This window comes from Myiozetetes cayanensis, unplaced genomic scaffold, assembly GCF_022539395.1.
Source record: "Myiozetetes cayanensis isolate MyiCay16 unplaced genomic scaffold, myiCay2020 scf12, whole genome shotgun sequence".
NCBI lineage: Eukaryota > Metazoa > Chordata > Aves > Passeriformes > Tyrannidae > Myiozetetes > Myiozetetes cayanensis.
The window spans coordinates 16,723,879-16,743,667 of NW_026086826.1; the positions used below are offsets into that span (position 1 = coordinate 16,723,879).

Sequence of the window (19,789 nt, forward strand, 5' to 3'; positions counted from 1 at the left end):
CTCTGCTTGTCTCTGTAATTCTTAATTTTTCGGAGAGAAGATTCCATGTTTTAAAAGCTTGATAGGGACTAACTACTTCAGGCTTTGCTGAAAGGAGGGAGGTTAGACTGGGTCTTAGCAAAAGAAGCATGAAAATGGATTTCCTGTTTGTTTTGGGTTTTGTGTTTTTGTGGGGTTTTGTTTTTTTGGTTTTGGTGTTTGGGTTTTGTTCGTTTTTGGGTTTTTTTTGCATTTTTGTTTTGGTTTTTGTTTGTTTTTTATTCTAATAACTTTTCTGGGTGTTCTCCATATTTTTTTTTTGTATCATGATGAGTAATGTTGGAAAATTCAAATCTGTAGTTACAATGACTCAAAGTAACTGGAACCTTTCTACTACTGGAGAATTCGACAGGCTAAATGATTTCTCACTACTTTACAGCTGGCAGATACACCAAAATCTGAAAGATATGAGCATGTCCTGGAGGCATTAAACGATTACAAGACCATGTAAGTTATTGGTACTTTTGCTTTAAACGTTGTTCACCTATTTAATCTGACCTAGATGAGTCTTCAGTTTAGGTGATAATTGCTTTGGCCACAGATAACATTTAAATTTTAACACTGTTTCTATTTCAAACTATAACATTATGTAAGTATTTGAGTGGAACCCAGACCGTGAGAAAAATTGTAACTTCCACTCTCTTTCCACTTCACATTCTGTACTTGAGAGTGAGGGTTGTGTAAAGTAGCATTTGAATGAGTATTTTATTTGCATAGTTTGGTTTGCATGTACACTGTTATTTTAAAAGTTGCTTTCCCTGTGATCAGAATTATAACAATTTGTTTAAAATCATCTAGGTTTATGTCTGGAAAAGAAATAAAGAAAAAGAAGCATTTGTTTGGTTTGAGAATTCGTGTTCCTCCTGTGCCACCAAATGCTGCTTTCAGGGCTGAGAAAGAACCAGAAGGAACTTCTCATGAGTTCAAAATTAAAGGCAGAAAGTCATCGAAACCCATTCCTGATGTGAGGTAAAATAACCTGGCAAGTCATCCTGGCAATGGGGCTACTTGGGGCATTTTTTTGGTGCCTATAAAAAAGACCCTTTTATTGTAGAATGTATTTTAAAAAAAAGGCAACAGTAAAGGTGGATTATTTGTGAGAACAAGGTCTTAAAAAATTGTAGTTAACTTTCTATTAGGATTCTTCTGAAAAAGTCAACATGAAATTTAGCAGTAAGGACAGTAGAAAATATCCCAACTTTGCCATTTGGGAAACAAAATCTCTTGCCTTTCTGGATCTCTTAGGCAATAATCTAACTAGAATTCTGAATAGGAAGTATGTTGTGAAATTGTAACTTGCATTGGTAAATTTGCCATCATTTTGACCAAGTGTGATCCTATGAATAAACAACATTTAAAACCTGTTCATTCCTCTCAACATGTGGGAATCAGTAATGTCCCTGGAAATATCTTGTATCTGTTAATGTTACTATCCAGACAAAACCATGTAGCTTTGTCCCTGACAATTTTAATTTGCCAGCATAACCTCATTTAGTACAGTGTTTCAGTAACAGACATCTAAGTGTGTGTTCATTGCCAAAGGGAATATTCCATGAAAATTATCATCAGTAATACAGAACAAAATACAAATTTTCTTCTAGGGAACTAAGTAACGGTATAGAGAAAAAGGGGAAAAAAAAATCAGTCGGTCGTCCACCTGGTCCCTATACAAGAAAAATGATTCACAAAACTCCAGAGTCGTCTCCTCTGGTAAGAATATTTCTTCCCCTTCCCCTCATCCTTCTAATTGCATCATAATTGTTGAAGAAAAACATAACCAGTTAATATGAATTATGATGTTCCCCCATTAGCTCTCAAACAGAATTGATACAATAATCAAAACCTGAGTTGAGGGACCTTTTTTTTGTTTGTTTTTTCCCCCTTAGGATAATGAACCAGTTCCGGTGATAGAGAACCCAGCCTTGGAATTACCCTGCACTGTTGGGTAAATTAAAAAAAAAATCCTGTGAAAAATTATAATACCATGTAATTTATCTGTTTGCTTCTGAAATGTCAGCTCAGTTTTTAATACAAGATTATTTTCATTGCATGGCAATCCTGTTATCTTGCAAAACAGGAAATCTGATGGAACTGCACATTCGTCCAATACCTCAGATGTGGAATCCACAGGTGCTGCCAGTATGAAAGAAACTACCTCATCTAGCATTTCCAGACATTATAGGTAACTATTCAGTTACTCTGCTATAAACATTAAGATTTACAGTATATGAATGTTAATATGATTTTCTCAGAGTAGAGCTATAAATTGCATGGGGAAGTCTAAAGAAATAGGACAAATGAAATCCGGTCTTGATTAGCTCTGCTTACAGCTCACAGGGTGAGGATTTTTTGGTGCTTGCCAACTGTTGTTCTTTGATGTAAAATGTTGTATTTGCTAAGTTATATTTGCTTAAACGTTAAACTCCATAAACACTTGCTGAGCTTACTGTTCCAATAAAGGCCACAAAAGAACTGATGTGTACCCTGAATTAATTTTAGCAGCCTTTGTTTTTGTAGGTTTGTGCATTCATGTTAAAGAATACTAAGTATGCTGTGATTTTCTATGGTCAATAGAGCATGAAAAAATTCTGGCACAGTTTTTGTAAATAAATTATTAACTACAGTTGACTTTCCTGCAAATAAATTGTTACTTGAACTTTTCCCTCTCTCAAGTTCAGCAAACATAAGTTTCTCTTTTATTGAGGTACATGCATCCTACTCCTTTGTTACCTCTTTCTGGTTCATGCTATCAAGTGCTTTCATGAGTCAATTTTGTGTGCATTACTGCTCTCAATAATCTGCTTTCAAAAAACTTGTGTTTAGAGTTCTGAAATTGTTACCTAAGTGCCATACTTACAGTTACCTATTTATAGGCAAGAAGTATTTTTATCAGTGAAAAATAGAACAAGTTATTTCATGAGTGGCATGGAAATAGCTGATGATAAGGCATACATTTTGAATAGATTCCTTGGAGTTAATGCTGTGGGGTTTTATTTTCACTAGTTTATCTGACTCGAGAAAAAGGACTCGTACAGGAAGAACTTGGCCTGCTGCAATACCACATTTGAGGAGGAGAGGGCGCTTTCCACGAAAAGCACTCCAGACTCAAAATTCAGAAATCGTAAAAGATGATGAGAGCAAGGAAGATTACCAGTATGATGAACTCAATACAGAGATACTTAACAACTTAGCAGATCAGGAGTTACAGCTCAATCATCTAAAGAACTCCATTACTAGTTATTTTGGTGCAGCAGGTAGGATAGCCTGTGGGGAAAAATACCGTGTCTTGGCTCGTCGGGTGACGCTTGATGGAAAGGTGCAGTATCTTGTGGAGTGGGAAGGAGCAACTGCATCCTGACTGTAGGACTGAACATTATGTTCACTGCACTGTCATCTGTAAGTACAGTTCATAATGCAGAGCCATGAGAGAAATGGTCTTTAAATGTGTTTTTAAAAAGAAACAAACAAACAAAACCTTTTTAGCCTTAACATGTAATTGTTATCATTACAGCTCTTGTGATAAAGACTTATCTTTTTAAAATCTGATCTGAGACTTAAATTTTTTAATCTGAACGTTGTTAGATTGTTTTAGGTTGGGATATTTTGGGTTACAATTGCTTAAAAATGTGCATGGTGTTTAAAAAAAGATGACATTTTCTAGAGAACATTCCATGGATACAGTTATTGTGATTTAGAGAAAATATTATGTAGATAGCACAAATATTTGAAAAATCTTGGTTTGTTTTCTTACCCAAATGTTTGCAGAAATGTATTTCTATTTCAATACCTTCTAGATTTCATAAGTGCAGTGTATATAATGCCTACTGAAGACTGTAAAATACTGAAGTTTTCTTTCAAACAAAGTGTAAAAAAAAAAAAAAAAAGGAAAAAATATATTGAGCCTGTAAATTGCTCTGTGACCAGACTTCATTGTCTTCTTAATATATTCTGTGTGTGTGTGTGCGTGTGTGTGTGTATATACATATGTATATATGCACACACCTCCCTGTGCGTGTGTATATATGTGTGATTGTGACTATGCAATACAAATTATGGGATTGGGCAGCTTCTGAGAATTCATCCCATAATTCTTTTTTCAGGAATAGTTGCCAGTATTTACACAGCAGCATTTCTTCTCAGGCTTATTGGGTGCTGTTGCTTTTTATGTACTAAGGAAAAGTGTCCAACCAGTGCAGCGTGTTCTGGCAATGGGTGCAGTCATTGACGTTCCATTATTTTCCATTTGAATTAACTGTCAAAAAATAAGGCAGGATCTGAACATTTTGAAATTAACTCTACTGGAAATAACAATGTGCAAGTTCTTGTGGCACTCTGATTGTAAATTTTGTGTCCCAGTTATAAAGTAAGTTGACAGGAGTCACATGCAGGATTTCTACGTATCTGTAGAAATGGTCATATTTTGATAAATGTAGTATGAACTAAGTGTATTATTGCACAGGGTCAACAAATGTTGCCATTTGAAGTAACATTACTGATTTTATTACAACATTACCTCTTCTGTGTTTATAAAATGTACCAAGTTTTAAATCGAGGAGTTTATTTTACTTGTTTAAAAAAAAAAGTCAAAAAAGTCTCTTGCCAGTATTAGATGTTTTTTCTTTGTCTGCTACTTTTGAGGGGGTTTTAGCCAAAGAGTAAACAGAAGAATATTTTTACTTTGGTGGTTATTCACTGTACTGTATAAGGTTAGATTTCTTACATGCTTACAGTTTACCACCAAAATAAAATTATGTAACATTAACAAATGACAGAGTGGTTTAAAGTGTGCTACTTGGGTTAGTACCTATTTATTCCATTACTTGGTTATTTCACTTTTTCTGCTCATCTTGAACATCTTAAGAAGGTGATTCTTTTTCTGGATTTTTTTTTTTCTGTCACCTTATAGCCAAAGGAAGCAGAGAAAGCTTTTTTTTCCTGTGCTTGGATTGTGGCTGGCTGGGTTATATTAGCTTTATAAAAATGCTAATTAAAAACTGCCACTTCTGTTTACCTTCACTAAAATGTGTGGGTTTTTTTCTCACACCCCCAGCTATTAATTTAATGTTGCCTTGCCTGTAGCTGCAATATTTTGATAACACAGCAACTTCATGTTAATTTTTGAATGTTTATATCTTGAGATAATGCAAAATGTTAAGCCTTTGTAACCTTACTCACACCATCTGTATTTGTCTTTATTGTTTCACTTTATCCAAGTCCTTTAATTCTAACTGAACACCAGCAGTATTTTTCATAAAGCTTCATTTAAAGATAAATATTGGAATGTACTTGGGGACTTTAGTGGGGATGGGGGGGGAGAAAATATTTGTCAAACTTAAGCTGTCCATAGACTTAACTATTGTGAATGTCATTTCATTTTATTACGGTGGTTGAGTTAACTCTGATGTTCAGTTTGTATTTTTGGAATTGCTTTTTTTCCTAGAATTAAAAGACCAACATTAAATGTGTGTATTTTTTGAGAGAGAAGAATGAGTTTTGATTCTGTATTCTTGTGAAGCACATGCTTGGTGGCACCCTCCCATCTGTTACATCCCTGTCTGTAGCTTTCCTGTTCCTGGCCTGGAGACACTTGCCCTGCACATAGACACTAACTGGTGTTCCAGCTCTGGTTGAGGGATGCTTTGTTACAAGGTGTCATGTACTGGAAAATGCTGCAATAGTGCTGCTGAAGATAGAGCTAGAGGAGTAGTTAAAGCACACCTACAAATGCCTTTCTCATTTTCTGTGACTGTCCCTGTACGTGGTAGTGGTGTGTCTAAAGGAAAAGACAAATGTTGCTGTATGTACTGATTCCATTTTGGTGTAACTCGATCACTGTATGTATGCATGTGTGTAAATATCTGTAATTCAGCTTTGTTGTGGGCACTGATTTAGAACCATTTCTCTGTGTATGAGATCTAATATTTTTCCATTATATATTATTTGTATTACAGTAGTATTTAGGTAGGAGAAGTCTCTTGTGACTGTTCTAAAAATAGAGGTATTGCATGAACAAGACAGCAAGGAAATAATGGCACAATACTGGTCAGAATTGTAAAATAAGCATCATAGCAAACTATTTGTCAAATCATTGTTCAACAAAATCTTCAACAGAAAATTTAAATAAAACTATGCTTTTCTATGCATAACAGGCAGTTTGAGTGAGATTACGAAGGAATTTTGGAAAACCTCTTAGCATGATATGTGAAATGAAGGTCAATATTTTAATTTAACATGAAGACAGAAATAAAAAAGGCATTGAAGGTGAAGACACACACTTTATTGTCTGGGGGAGGGAAGATAATTTAATAAAAAGAAAAATGGCTTTGTCTGTGGAACATCCTATTAAAGTGATCTTTAGTGTTATATTTTAAAAGGAAATTGGTGAATTGAGATGGAACTTGCCAAGGCTGAAGAAGGAGCAGTAGTCAGAACAGTGATAAGGATGAACTGGACAGGAGCATCAGTTCTGTGCACAGAGGGAAGAGGATGAATCTTGCAAATGCTATGCAGGTAAAATTTTCAGGCACATCTCTGGTTCCCCCATCTGTCTGAATGAAAAGTACCATTGCAGTTAAGGGTATCATGGCAGGAAATTATATTCTGTAGAAATGGAGAAAAGGATGCTGAGTTGCGTTTGGTCAATGCTGAACTTACACTGATGGCTAAACACCCATATGGGTGTGTCAGATCTACTGATATCCTAGTTTGGTCAGAAAAACATAGTGATGCATGTGGAAAAAAATCAGAATTGTCAACGTTTGTAGAAAAGTTAGTTTATTTTTTGGTATAAATTGGATCATCTGTAGGTGAGGTGTAAAGAAGAGAAAGATGTGGGAAAAGAGTCTCCTTTGGAGTCACTGAAGAAAGCTGAAGGTGAAATGGCTGTCTTCTAGAAAAGAATACAGGGGAATAGCAAGGAAAAGCAAAAGACAAGTACCAGTACAAGCTGTGCACAGTCTGAGAATTAGCTTGGAATTTGATGCTTTTGCTGTCTTTCACTTATTCAGCAACAATGAAACAAGATTTTTTACTGTCTTGATGTTTTAATATTTTCCATTTTTGTAGCCCTTTATGTTTCTCTCAGCTAGCTCATCTCTGCTGTTTTTTAAATTAGATTTGTACATATTCCAGCATTGAGATCCATGTGCCGTAACATCAACAGTTGTTCTGGTTTTCATGGGTACCAGTGCAATGTTTTGCCTGCAGATATTAGTTTTTCGAATACAGCTTTAGCTCATACAGTTCTTTTCTTATAATCTTTCTTCTGATTTATTCACTGATATTTCATCAGCGTGTTTGTCTCTTCCACTTTTTCCGCTTTGTTTCCAGCTTCTGAATTTGACAACATTCTGTTTGTTTCCCATTGTTACCTATTTTGTGTTTGGCAGTGATTGACTTCCATGTGGTTTTGGTTTCCTAGTCTTCTGTTTACTTAACGTTCAGTGTAGTAGCATTAGCTTCCAGTCTCAACATCTGCATTTTTACTGTAACAAGCTCATTTGCTTCAAAACCTGCTTTAAAGCAGGGAGCTAATTAATGATTCTGTCTTGCTCTAAATAAAGTTTGTTTGGCTGTAAGCACCATTTCTAAGTCCTTCATTTTTGCTTTGCCATTCCCTAATGAATCCTCACAAAACTTGCTGTCATTGCATTCACTCGTGTCACTCTCTCATGGGATAGTTACTGCTTTGCTATGTTTGTTTCTCTCATTCTTGTACTACTTTGTGTTTTTTGGTTGCTCTCATTTGGTATCCAGAACTTCACAAATTGCATGATAGCAGAGATCAGAAAGCTTTAAGATAATAAAATTGTAGAGATCATCAGCAATGGCTGGAAATTCTGGGAAAGGGAATTAATGAACAATTGGAAAGGTTTTCAGGCTGTAGGATGCTGAAATATATTCGTAGTCATAGCAGGAGGAAGAGGGAGCCTAAGAAGGGGAAGAATATAAGGTGTAGCAAACAACTGATCGAGGTAAACAAGGCAAAGCTCCTTGATTAGGGAAAGTAGGGATGCTTTTCATACAAAATCTACATTCAGAATTGTCCTTTCTGACAAACTGACTAGGGAGACTGCCTTCTTGCAGAAACGTGTGTGTATGTGTGTGTAATATATACATTTATGTGTAGAAATACACAAATCTGAGAAATACAATGAGAAACAACTTTGAATGTATTCAATTACAGTGGTAATTTATTATTTTTTTAAAAGTCTAAGTAGGCTATGAAATACTTTGATGGACTGTAAAAAACTAAACTAAAATCAACCTACAATAAAAATTGTTGATTCAGTCCTTGCCTTTTTCACTCCCATGGCTTTTCTGCTCTGCTTGTGGTAATGAGCCCTCAGTATTGGGGGTGCTCACCTGCCCCACAGTCGCTGAGAGGTGAGTGCTGAAGCTTTAGGGTGGGAACTCCTGATTGTTGGCCATTTGGCAACTGATCCTGCTTCCTCCTGCTCCAGGAGAGGCAGCAGAAGTGAATAATGGCTGATGCATGCTCAGTGCCTTGTAGAGGGAGTGGTGGGGTCTGGTTCTGCCCTTTTCTGTCTCTCCAGAGAATGTAATTAAGCATCTTCTCACTGTTTGGAACTGGGGTTGAGTGAACTGTCAGCAGCTGTTGGTATGGACAGGTATCTTTGACTTTGGTTTTTACTCCTCCACGAAATCCTTCAGCATAATAGAAAAATTACTTCAATTAGACAGTTAATGTCAGGTCCTTCAACATAAGGTTGAAATCTATAGATATATGTTTGTAGAACTTTCCTTTTGGTCACCCTACGCCTTCCTTATGCCCCTGTATTCCAATTTGGCAGGTAGTAGCAGATGGAGAGTGAAGAAGGATATCTTGTTTCCAGAAACTTGGTATGCACCAAGGGAAGAAAGGGATTTGTGAGTTGTACGGGTTCCAAGTCTCATTAATTGTCATAACTACAGCATTAGATAGCATGAGGGAAGATGTAATTCAGATACTTCTGGTGAAACTTTAGCATTGTAGGTGTGTTTTCTAGTATTTTTAATTTTTTCATCATCTTATTACCATTTTATTATCTTTTACCTTTGATAAAAATCTGTAAGTTATCTTATGTGACTTGTTGGTTTGAAAACCACATCATACAATAAGGCATATATAGCTTTTTATCTGCTCTGTAATAATTTGTGAAAATTGTGCTTGCTCATCTCTGTGCCTCACCATTCATACAGCATTCCTCCTGCATGAGTAGTGGATTTCTGTGCCAGGGCACTGCTGGAGCAGGGGGAAAGCATGGAAAAAGAAGGGCTTAACATAAGCCGTTTCTCAGCAATAACTGAGAGTTTGTGTTTCCTGTCTACACCACAAGTTGCTAAGTGTTAAAATGAAAGAGTCTCGAAAAGACTTGTTCTTTGAAGCGCTGCTGAACTTGTGAAGCAACGGACTTGTGCAAGGTGAGGGAAAAGGCTGCTGTGCTGTGCATGCAAAGTGAAGGCAGGAGGTGTCATTTCTCATGGTGCACACTTCTAGAGAGCAGCAAAAGGAACTTCTGCCTGCATTTCTGATGTCTGTGTCCAGAAATGGCTCTGGATGGTTTTTACTGTGCATGTACCTTCTCAAGTCAAACCACTGTTCCTTCTACCATTAATTGCCCGGTCTGACAACATCATGTTGTCCTTGACTATTTCATGATATCTATTGCAGTGATTCAAAACACAGCCCATAAAGGAAGTTCCTGTTTCATTATGGGAACAATGTGGTCAGCAGCCTGTCAGGCTTCCGGACAGGCCCAGGTTTCTCAGGAGTCTTAGGAAATGGTAAACAAGTGTGGATTTGTCATGTGTATTACTTGATCAACCGCAAAAAAAAAGCTCCAAAATTCTGAGCTTTAGTCTCAGGATCTTGTGTGTCATCTTATGCATAATGTGAAAATACTCCACATGAATAACTACTAGTAATTTATTTTATGGGGTTCTTAATTGTGAGTTTGATATTGTGATACTACTTTCCTGTTTTCCCTCTATTTCTCCCTAGGTGTTAATTTTTAATATGTTGACTATACTTAATCAGAAATGAAAACACTTATATTGTAAAATAAAATATTTATTTAGAGGAGGGAAATACAAGAATTAATGGAAGCACTCAACAAGTCGTCAGATGATGTCCTGCAAAAGGACATCAAAAGCTGCTGCTGAGAAAGACACTTATAAAAGTCTAGTTTCATGTGACTGACACATTGCTGTTAATTGGAAACATGAACACAGACACCAGTTTGAAAATGTATCAAGACAAAGTACCTTCTGTAAAATGCTTTCTAAAAAGGGTTTATGAGGTCAGATGGCTATTGGGTTAGAGCAGTAAAGTGGTTTTTGAGATGAAGTGTCAATTTGCTGCTTTCTGTGGTATCACAAGCTCACAAATTCCCATAATCTGTTCCTTAGGGTGTATTTCCTCTCCCTTTTTGAGGACAGAAGCTTTGGACTTGGTTGAGTTACTAGCAGAAAACCATTCAACTAGACAGTTTCCAAAAGTCACAAGTGCTTATTTAATACCAAGCTGTCTCGATTTAGACTGGCATGTGGGTCTTACTGTCTCTGGCTTTGAACACAGAACTTTACTAGTCTCAGTAGTGTAAGGGACCTCTGCTATAATTTTGCAGAAGACAGCACTAACTGTCCTTCCTGCAATTGCTCCTGAACTTCCATAAGTGGAAGGTAGTCTGTTCTCTGTGTGTGTAATAAACTGCTGGTGCAATAAGGAATACAAGCATTAGGGTGCAAATACTGGGGAAAAAAAATGAAGGCTCCTATCTGATCTGCATCTGGTAACTTGAAATATTTTGTGTTACAAAGACTAGATGTTGGTGTCACTCTGATCTGACACCTGTGTAAACCTTAAGTTATTTGCATTGATAAAGCTGATTTTGGATACAGTGAATAAGAACAGAATTTGAACACTGCATGAGGAAGAAATTAAAAAGCTGCATTACTACAAACAAAGTTTTTGTGAGCTTAGCATCCTTATCTTTTGCAGCATTCATAGGTAAAGCACTCTTCCTTCACGATAAATTAATAAACCACAAAAACCAGGTTTAAACTTGATTTATTGAAAATCTCAGTTTTGCATAATTATTCAACATCTGCAATTCTTAAAACATTTAGTTCTGAACAAAAAGTCCATTAAGAAAAAAAATGTAGATTTATATTCTCCTTTGTAAATTTTATACAATCAAAAGCAATGTACTCTTCAGAACCCACATGAAATGTTTCTTAACTGCAAGTTTACGTGCCAAATCCTTCACCTATGATACACCTATTCCAGCTGCCAAAGTCAATGCACAGTTACCTTTCTAATTATTAACTCTTTCATTTTCTATAGTTGAATTTGAATGAGGAGAAAATAGTCAGAACTCTCAGCTGCAAAACAAGAATTTCTTCCAGATGAACTCTGCTGGCACTTGCTGCATTATTTTCCTTCTACCAGAGATCTTTGCAATGGGAGAAACTGAACTGCAGCAGTCCTGTGTCTGATCAGAGCAGTCTGCACTCGTTAGCAGGTTAAAGTACCACACCAAACTGTTTCAGAGAGGCACAGCAGAGCAGCTGGGGGACCTAATCTCTTAAGGTGCCCTTGGAAAACTTGGCAGAAGCTTATCTCTTGGAATTTGAAGCTGAAATCTGTATCTAGTAGCTTTGATAGAAGAGGTAGATGTCTCAGCTGCAGCTTCCCAGAGCTGGTTCAGCATTTTGCAGATGGTTTGTAGCATCACAGTCCTGGTGACGCAAGCCAAGGTAACTCCATGGTATATTGGTAGTGGGAGAGGGACAGGGAAATGGCAGGAAAACATTATTTGCCACTCTAACTGAAAGAATAATTTTTTTCCTAGCCTTTGTCCTGATCACAGAAGTAAGCTTTAAGCTTTCTAATTCCAGTTTAGAATACAAAGCATCGTATGGAAATAAGATATGCAAAACCCTAAAGGGGTACAGTCTTATTTTGGACAGAGCTTTGCAGAAAGACGAAGTAGCCTTTGGAGCCCTCTGTAAGTTCTGTAATAATACTTTTGCTTATAAAAACTACTTAGAAATATTATTGCTAGGTCCTGTTGTCTGCAGTAGAAACTGAAGTGCTGTTTCTGTGTTCTGTAGCCCTTGCTAGCATCTGCTTCGCTGGAACAAAATGTTTCTTCATGCACCTATTGACCCTGTTTTATCTCCAGAAAATAATTCTAAATCACAGAAAGACCCAAAGTTGCAATTCTGCCATTCATGCCTAGATGGCCCCACAACAGGCACACCACTACTACATACACTTTTTTTAAAACACCTTTTAAAAAAGTGTTTTTAAGAAAGTTTTTTAAAAACCTGTGATAAAATGTAGTTAACACATTTATACAAGAAATGTCAATGACTTGGCACACTGTAAAAATTACTAATTTGGATATATTAAAAAAAGTTAATTCTCATGCACCATGGGGTTTTGGCAAAAATTCTGTAGCCTCACTACAGTGTCAAAAGCCGCTTCATCCAGAAATTACAAATTCCTGATTTGATATTAGCTTTGCCTTAGGTAAGTGATACTGCGTATTCAGTTGATCATACAAGTTGAAGCCTGTACTTGCTGCTCCTGTAATTCATGCCTTTTTCATATGAACAGCTGGATACAGAAACAGAGTGTACTTACACAGCTGAAAGACTTGTGAGGGTGAGCAAAAAGGGAAAGTTCTGGTGAACAGCTTTGGTTTTATAGGCCTATGTAAGTCACCCTATTAACTGTTACATTAGTCACAGCTGTAGTAGACAGGAACAAATAGAAACAAATTGGCAAATAAGAGGCATTTTGAGGCTATGAAAATCAGTCTTTATGTGATGTTTTGGCATACCACGACCTCTGCCTTTATTAAAAGGAAAAACATGAGAAATTACTTTTTTTAAAGTTATCTGTAACACAAATTTACAGTAATGAAGAATTTGCAAACCATACTTCAAAGTGTGTGTGTATTTGTATAGCACGTAGACACCTGTCTTGTGTAACAGCCAAAAAGGAAAAAAAGGTTGTGCAACTACAGGACAGAAAGATTTATGAACAGGAATTGTACCTATTTTCTCCAATTCTTTTCAACACTGACCCAATTTCACATTGATGGTGCTTTTTTAAAGTGCTGATATTAGTAATTTGTATATAGAAAGTTTTCATGTTCTTACAATGTTAGCCCAATGTTTCTCCATGATGCCATAGAACAAAAGATGAGTATTTTTGAAACACATAATTTTGAAGATAAATGACAGTAATTACAAACTATCCCTGTGGGCCCCAATCCTGTAAACACTTAGGCACATAGGTAAATTCACTCAGTATTTAACAGCAAATAAACCAATGTCTAAGTTACTACTTAAAAGTTTTATGTGAAAACGAAAAAAATGACAGTATTAACATTACTTTGCAAATGCACCAGGTGTGCTATGCATAAGGTAGTCATTAACAGTCATTGACAAATTATACAAGTACAAAAAATATTGTTAGTAGCATTTGGAAAATGGGAGAGCGTGGGGTGAGGCATTACGTTCATGTTTAAAAAAAAACCACCCACCCACCACATAAACCTACAGCAACCCCCCAAACACAAACAAGACCACCACCATCACAACCAAATAGCCCAAGATGAATTGAAAACCTGATTTTTACTGTTTGTTCAAAAGAATCTGAAAGGGGTCTTTTTTTTTTTTTTAACTGTAGTTTATTGCTCCCCCTCTCCTCCATACCTGTTAATATTGGTATGATCAATACTGAATATTAAGTTCTACTTTTCCTCTTATCTTCAAAAAGACTTTTCAACATGTAAACCTGAACGGCCGACACCACCACCATGACTGCCAGGTTGACCATGGACCAGAAGTTGACTCGGTCAAAGTTGCTCTCTTGTATGTTGCGGTCACGGGCCTCGAACGCTCGGAGCAGGGTCTGAATCTGGACACTTTTGCTTAATCTGGCTTTGACACTGTTGATGGATTCCTGGTAAGTAATAAAGGAGTATTTTTAGAATCAAAACCAACACCTGAATCAAATGTATACCTTGCAGCACAAGCAAAAATGTTAATTACCGCACATAATTTCATTTCTTGGCCAGTATATCACCTAAAAAGCCTTAATTATCAAAGCTTTAAGGTTTTGTAGTAATTTGTTTTTTCCCTTTTATAGGTTAGGGAGGTGAGAGAGAAATCTATTTGGACAAGTAAAAAGCAGTGAATTCTTCAGAACTAATCTCAAAACAAGTTACATAGTGGCAGACAAACTTTTTTTTTTTCTGCTGAATAATCAAATTAAGCTGCTTTTTAATGCAAACTGTTCTCAGGGCTGTGTTGCTAAAGGAAAGGACAATAATGTTATATTCCTGTCTGCTTCTGGTGCTTCCACTGTAGTGGCTATAAACTGCTGCTTCAGCTTTGATGCAAAACCAGAATTTTGACAATAAATCGTGAATAGCACAACTGGAGGTCCTGCAAAGGCCAGACAGTTGTCCCTGGGAACACGAGGAAGCACAGGAACACTCGGGCCACAACGACAGCAGCAAGAGCTGCGCCTTACTCTGCACTCACAAAGTAAACACCTGGGTCTAAGGTCTGTTGAAGTTTCATCCACCCTATAATAGGTAATAACACCATAAAAGCTGATCTCATCAAGTGCTGATTTGTGTTCTTCATATAATTTTGGGAACCTGAAGTAACTTCTAATGAGAAGAGTAATGTGTTCAGTAACAAGAGGCTGTAAATTAAGAAAACCCCACAAGGTTAAATCCAACAGTAACATTTTCTCCATGGACGTTTTCTATGTTGCATGGTTAATAAAAATATTTCAAAATAGCTAATTTGGGAAGCCAGATAGTTTTACGATGATAAAGTTCACTGTTACACAATAAGGAACATCAACACCATAAAAAAGCTTTAAAAATAAGAAACAATTCCCTGTTTTCCCCAGAAAATGTGTGATTGTTAAAAAGTTAAACTACTAAGTGTTTTTGTAAATCCTCAGAGACCTTGCAAGGAAAGTAATATCTTGACTAAGTAAACAATGGCATCAAATACTAATGTGAACTTTACAAAAATTACCTACTTTTATAAGATTTTCAAGGCTCTCAAAGACAAGCTCTGTATTTATTTTTCTTTTGGAAGAGATACCAGTATGTAAACAAGTATCTGTCAAATCCATTCAAGTATTGTGATTAAAGTGTGAGAGAGATTTTCCTTACAACTTCCCCTATTAACTTTGGTTTTTTCTAATTGTCTTGACTGCCAGTTTTAATGATATAGCCAGCTCTTCAGATTCAGTATTTAGTTTTATTACTATTTAAAAGTGCATCATACACCTATAAAAGATTTTAAACATTGTTTTGTTTTGTTATTTAAAAATCTGCATTTTGTCTGTGGCAATAAATAACACAAACGATGCGATTTTCTGCTTAGTGTACTCAGTGTGTGTGGATGTTGGTTTGGTTTTTTGGATTTTTTTTTTTTTTTTTAAAGATACCAGTTGTATCCATGATCAAACAAACAATAGCTCACTGCATCCTACCAAGCACTAAGAACAGTGGAACACCGAACAATCCTTGGCTTCTGGAGTAATCATTATGATTTAATGATCATAAAGGGAATAAAAGCTTTGACTCAGCAGGACTCTGACTCTTACACCAAATAGGCTCAGCATCCAGTTTAAGGAAACATAATCATTCAGAGAATCTCTGCAAAGGTGAACCTGTGGTAAGACTCAAATTAACTCCCATTCATTAGTTTGAAAAGATGGAATAAAATTTGGAGGCAAAAGAACTAATAGAGTAATATCTAAGTTATTGAAGATAGAAATATTAATCCATACTACTTTATTTTCAAGCACTGATAAAAATCTATGCAGTGGTTCCAGCTACATCATTGGGATTAAGTAATACTTTAATGCTATAAATATTAATTTCATTGCTGCTAGGGAAAAATGTCCCATTTTAGCAGTAGGAAGAAAGGAAGTTGAATTGGAAATAGAGCGACTTGGAGATATAGGCAGTTTCTTCTTGCTGATGAAGGGCCTATTCTGAAAATATTTTCAACTTTGTGTTTGTAAGCAAGGGACCCACGGTGCTGAGCTTCCTGCATTAGTAACTGGAATAGTTTCCAGGATGACGCACCAGACCAAGCCAGAATGGCTTACATGACACTTGAGTTTTTTTCCCAAATGCTCTTACGTGGAAAAGAATTAAAGATCAATACTAACCAGAATATCCTCCAATTTCATATCCAGGAGATCTGTGCCTGTAACGTATTTCTTCCAGTCTTCCTGATCTTGTCCATCTTCTCCCATATTGTCCAGAATCAGTTCAAAGAAAATTACCTTTTCAGAAATGGTACTGAATGTGTTGTCAAAGCAGAACATGTAATCCCCATCTTCTGTTTCCACCCTGTGTATATAAGCAAAATGTGATTAAATTAACTATACTCTCTGTTCTGATTGTCAAAAAGTGAGTTTTTGTAAGCAAAGTTTCCCCTTTAAGACTGACAATTGTGTACTTCAAAATAACCAAATATGCTTTTTGTATAAAAATAAGAACTCTAAAGATACCTTACAGATTGCAGTCACAGCAAAACAATCCCACTGGCTCTAAAGGCTCAAAATGATGAAAACAGCATTTTTCTTTTTGGGGATTTTGAATTACTGTTAATCACTACAAAAACCCTATAATGAACCTATAGTAAAATTAAAACAATTATTACATATTTTGATAAAAGGACTGGAGAAATAGGGGATATCAGCTTCTTATTTATATGACTGACAAGGTCTTTTGGTATTAGATGTGGAGACCTTTTTCAACTCCACAGTAATTATTTTTGTTCACTGACCCTTAACAGCTACCATTAAAACAAAAATATGCTTTGCTTCATGGTACAATCCATGTAAAAAGCATTCAGTGTTTATAAAAAGAAAGTTTGTATTCTCAAACTGTCCTTTTAGAAAGTCTTTTGTAATACTAAGGAATAAAAAGTACTCAACCTTTATTTTAGTTATATTTGTTAAAGAAACCAGAAAAGTACTTCCTATGCAGCCCTTCTGAGTTTGAGTATTTTAAACTTACGTATGAACTCCATCTGATTTTCTTTCATCAAAAACTAGAGTTTCACCTTTTGGGGACAGCAGATGAAAATCAACATCTAATCCTGCTCCATCCAGAACCTGTGAAACAAACAAAAAATGAAGCTCCAAGCGGTGGAATTCCTGTTTGCATTGCTGATGGCAACATTTTTAGAGAGGGCAAATGTTTTTAGGTAAGAGAACTGACACATAAAGAATCTGAAAGACTTATCTGTCTGGATGAGTTCACACCAAGTTAACTGGAAACACATTAAAAACTGGTTCAACCCAAAAGCATTTTAGCAGTTTCAAAATCTTAAATATGATCCAATTTGCTAGGCTGGGCTTATATTGAACCTTTCCTTAAGTATTTTTAAGAATGTATACAGTTTTATCAGTGGGCAACCTGTAAAAATACCAACAACAGATGCCTAAATTTGGCCTTTCTGTGGCAGACGTCACTGATTGGTAAATACCAGCACTAGTTCAGTGGCAGAAATTTGATAATAAAAGTCACTGGTATGTACGTACACATACAGATTTGTACAAGAACACTATGCACTGTCATCCCCCAGATCTCTTTGTTGGGTGAATTAACAGTGTAGAAGAGAGGACCAGACTTCTTATGCCAATCAAAGGTGTATCACAGACCTTCTCACTTTCTGATGCAGATTTAAGGTCTGAACTCTGCCAGGGTATTCTTTTTTTCCCCAAGGTAGAAGGAATTGAAGGCATTGAGCTTCCTAAGCTCCTAAGAAGCGTGTACAGTATTACAAGGCTGTGCTGCTTTAACTGTATAACCTGGCTACAGTTTTATCACCACATCTGGTGTGTTGTAGAAATTCTCTTAACTGCATAAGGGGGCAGACAGGGATCATTTTTATGACATTACTTAGGTCCATGCTAGGGGATTTTTTTGTTTGCTTGTTTTCCAGTGAGCTTTCTGAGCGTAGCAGTCTGCTCCTGCTCAAATGGAGGGCGAAGTTTACAGTGACTCAAAGGGACACTGGAGACTTACCAGAAAAAAAAAGACGAAGAGCAAGGGAAATAAGTAGCTAAGAGATGAAAAGCCAGACACAGGGACATACCTTTAGGGCTTTGATCCACTCGAAACACCCAGAAAAACAACTTTTTATGAACATAGTGTTCATTGCGTTTTGTCTTAGGAGAATTACCTGCATGCTATGTTAAATATTCCTCTGCTTTAGCCACTAACATAATAAAGTACAAAATAAATCAGTTTCCAATAACATACAGAGCTCTTTTCTACCACTGATATAGAAAGATGAATCATTACTGTTAGCAGTAGTGCTAAGACATTTATGCCCGAGTAGAAAGAAATTCAGTGTTATACTCATTTGTTCTAAAATCCAACTCAGTGCAAAATAAACTTCTGTTTTGCTTAAACAGGGCAAAGCTTGAAAACATCGGTCTTTCATTCTTTCTCAGTTCTGCATGTAACAATATTAGAAATTAATCAGGAATTTCAGCTTTGTACTTTCAGTTGGGAAACAGAGGGGGTAAAAAGGGATGGGGGGAAAGAGATCCGGGCACAGTAGCAGGGTGGGAAAGTATTCACTGCAGCTTCCCTCACTGTACCTATTCTACTGGAAAAAAGTCTTTGTTTTATGGACGGGAAAAAAGGCTTGAGACTGAAATCTTTCCCAGACATATTTGGGAGACTTAGCTTTTCCCAAGAAGGACATCAAGACCTTAATTTCAATCTGGTTAAACAGGGCTGTTTTTGTGAAACTTTCATCACTGAGATGAAGGGTGTTTATTATCAGCACAAAGACAAGCAAGTAGGGGCTCTGCATCAGCACAACGTTCCTCGCTCTTTAAAGGTCACACCCGTGAACTTCCTACGTTCTGCCGTTTTAAAGGACGGCGACTTGAGATCTTGGAAAGTGTTTAAAAAAACATCTGCTAGTATAACTACAAAAGGCCGTTAGAGCAATTTTCTCCCCCCAAGGCAGAGCTTTTAACAGTGCACGGTTCCAGCGTGGCTGTGCGGGCGCTGGCGGGGCTCCCCGCCCGGGTCTGGGCGCTGCTCGGGGCAGGGCACGGCCCCCGATCCCGCAGCAGCGCCGCGGCCCCGGAGGACGGGACGGAGCGCCGGAGCGGGGCCGGGCCGAGCCGCTGCACAGGGGCACCGGCAGCGGCGCGGACACGGCGGGATGCGGGACCCCCGCTCCCCTCTCGGGACACCCCTGGGACACGCCCGCCCTCCCGGGCGGCCCCTCCCGTCCTCGCCCCCGACCTGGTACTCGAGCTCCAGCGAGGCGTCCCTGCGCATGGGCTGGTAGAAGCACTCCTTGCGGCCGGCGGGCAGCGTGAAGGTGAAGTCGCTGTCGAGGGAGGGGCTGAACTCGGCGGCGCGGGGCGGCAGCAGCAGCGCCAGCCACCCGAGCGGCAGCAGCAGCACCCGCGGCGCCATCGCCACAGCCACGGCTACCGCTCCGGCCCCGCGCGCACACCGCGGGCGGGGCCGCCCCGCCCCTCCCCTCTGCACCAATCGCAGCCCGCCCACAGTGCACCGCGGCGGCGCGCGCTGGCCCCGCCCACAGCGCTCCCAGGGCGGCGGGGCCGCGCGTGCGCCGTGAGGAACCCGCGCGGTTCGAGCGCGGCCGGGGCGGCCCCGGCGCGGCTGAGCCGGGAGCGGGGCGGGGCTTG

At 38.0% G+C, this 19,789-nt stretch overlaps 2 protein-coding genes across 2 annotated transcripts in view; one reads left to right on the top strand and one right to left on the bottom strand.

Moving 5' to 3' along the window:
• The window catches only part of MTF2 (metal response element binding transcription factor 2), a 28,420-nt gene extending 14,641 nt beyond the window's left edge, over positions 1 to 13,779 (top strand). Inside the window, exons 10-15 of the mRNA XM_050306602.1 lie at positions 419 to 486; positions 838 to 1,008; positions 1,641 to 1,749; positions 1,926 to 1,984; positions 2,117 to 2,221; positions 3,043 to 13,779. Coding sequence (XP_050162559.1) covers positions 419 to 486; positions 838 to 1,008; positions 1,641 to 1,749; positions 1,926 to 1,984; positions 2,117 to 2,221; positions 3,043 to 3,397 — 867 coding nt within the window. The 3' untranslated portion in view covers positions 3,398 to 13,779. The remainder of the gene's footprint in view (positions 1 to 418; positions 487 to 837; positions 1,009 to 1,640; positions 1,750 to 1,925; positions 1,985 to 2,116; positions 2,222 to 3,042) is intronic.
• Positions 11,095 to 19,599, bottom strand: TMED5 (transmembrane p24 trafficking protein 5). Its single transcript, XM_050306611.1, has 4 exons — positions 19,377 to 19,599; positions 17,121 to 17,218; positions 16,265 to 16,448; positions 11,095 to 14,020 (listed from the first exon to the last, which is right to left on the bottom strand). The coding sequence occupies exons 1-4, from the start codon at positions 19,551 to 19,553 to the stop codon at positions 13,802 to 13,804; spliced, it is 678 nt and encodes a 225-aa protein (XP_050162568.1). The 5' UTR covers positions 19,554 to 19,599; the 3' UTR covers positions 11,095 to 13,801.
• Positions 19,600 to 19,789: the final 190 nt, after the last annotated feature.

Bases quoted from the DNA above. Each gene is read 5' to 3' on its own strand.
- TMED5 (XM_050306611.1), bottom strand. From the start codon at position 19,553: ATGGCGCCGCGGGTGCTGCTGCTGCCGCTCGGGTGGCTGGCGCTGCTG. The intron at 17,219-19,376 runs GTCGGGGGCGAG...TTTGTTTCACAG, and splicing joins CGCTGGAGCTCGAGTACCAG to GTTCTGGATGGAGCAGGATT. The intron at 16,449-17,120 runs GTAAGTTTAAAA...TTATATACACAG, and splicing joins AAATCAGATGGAGTTCATAC to GGTGGAAACAGAAGATGGGG.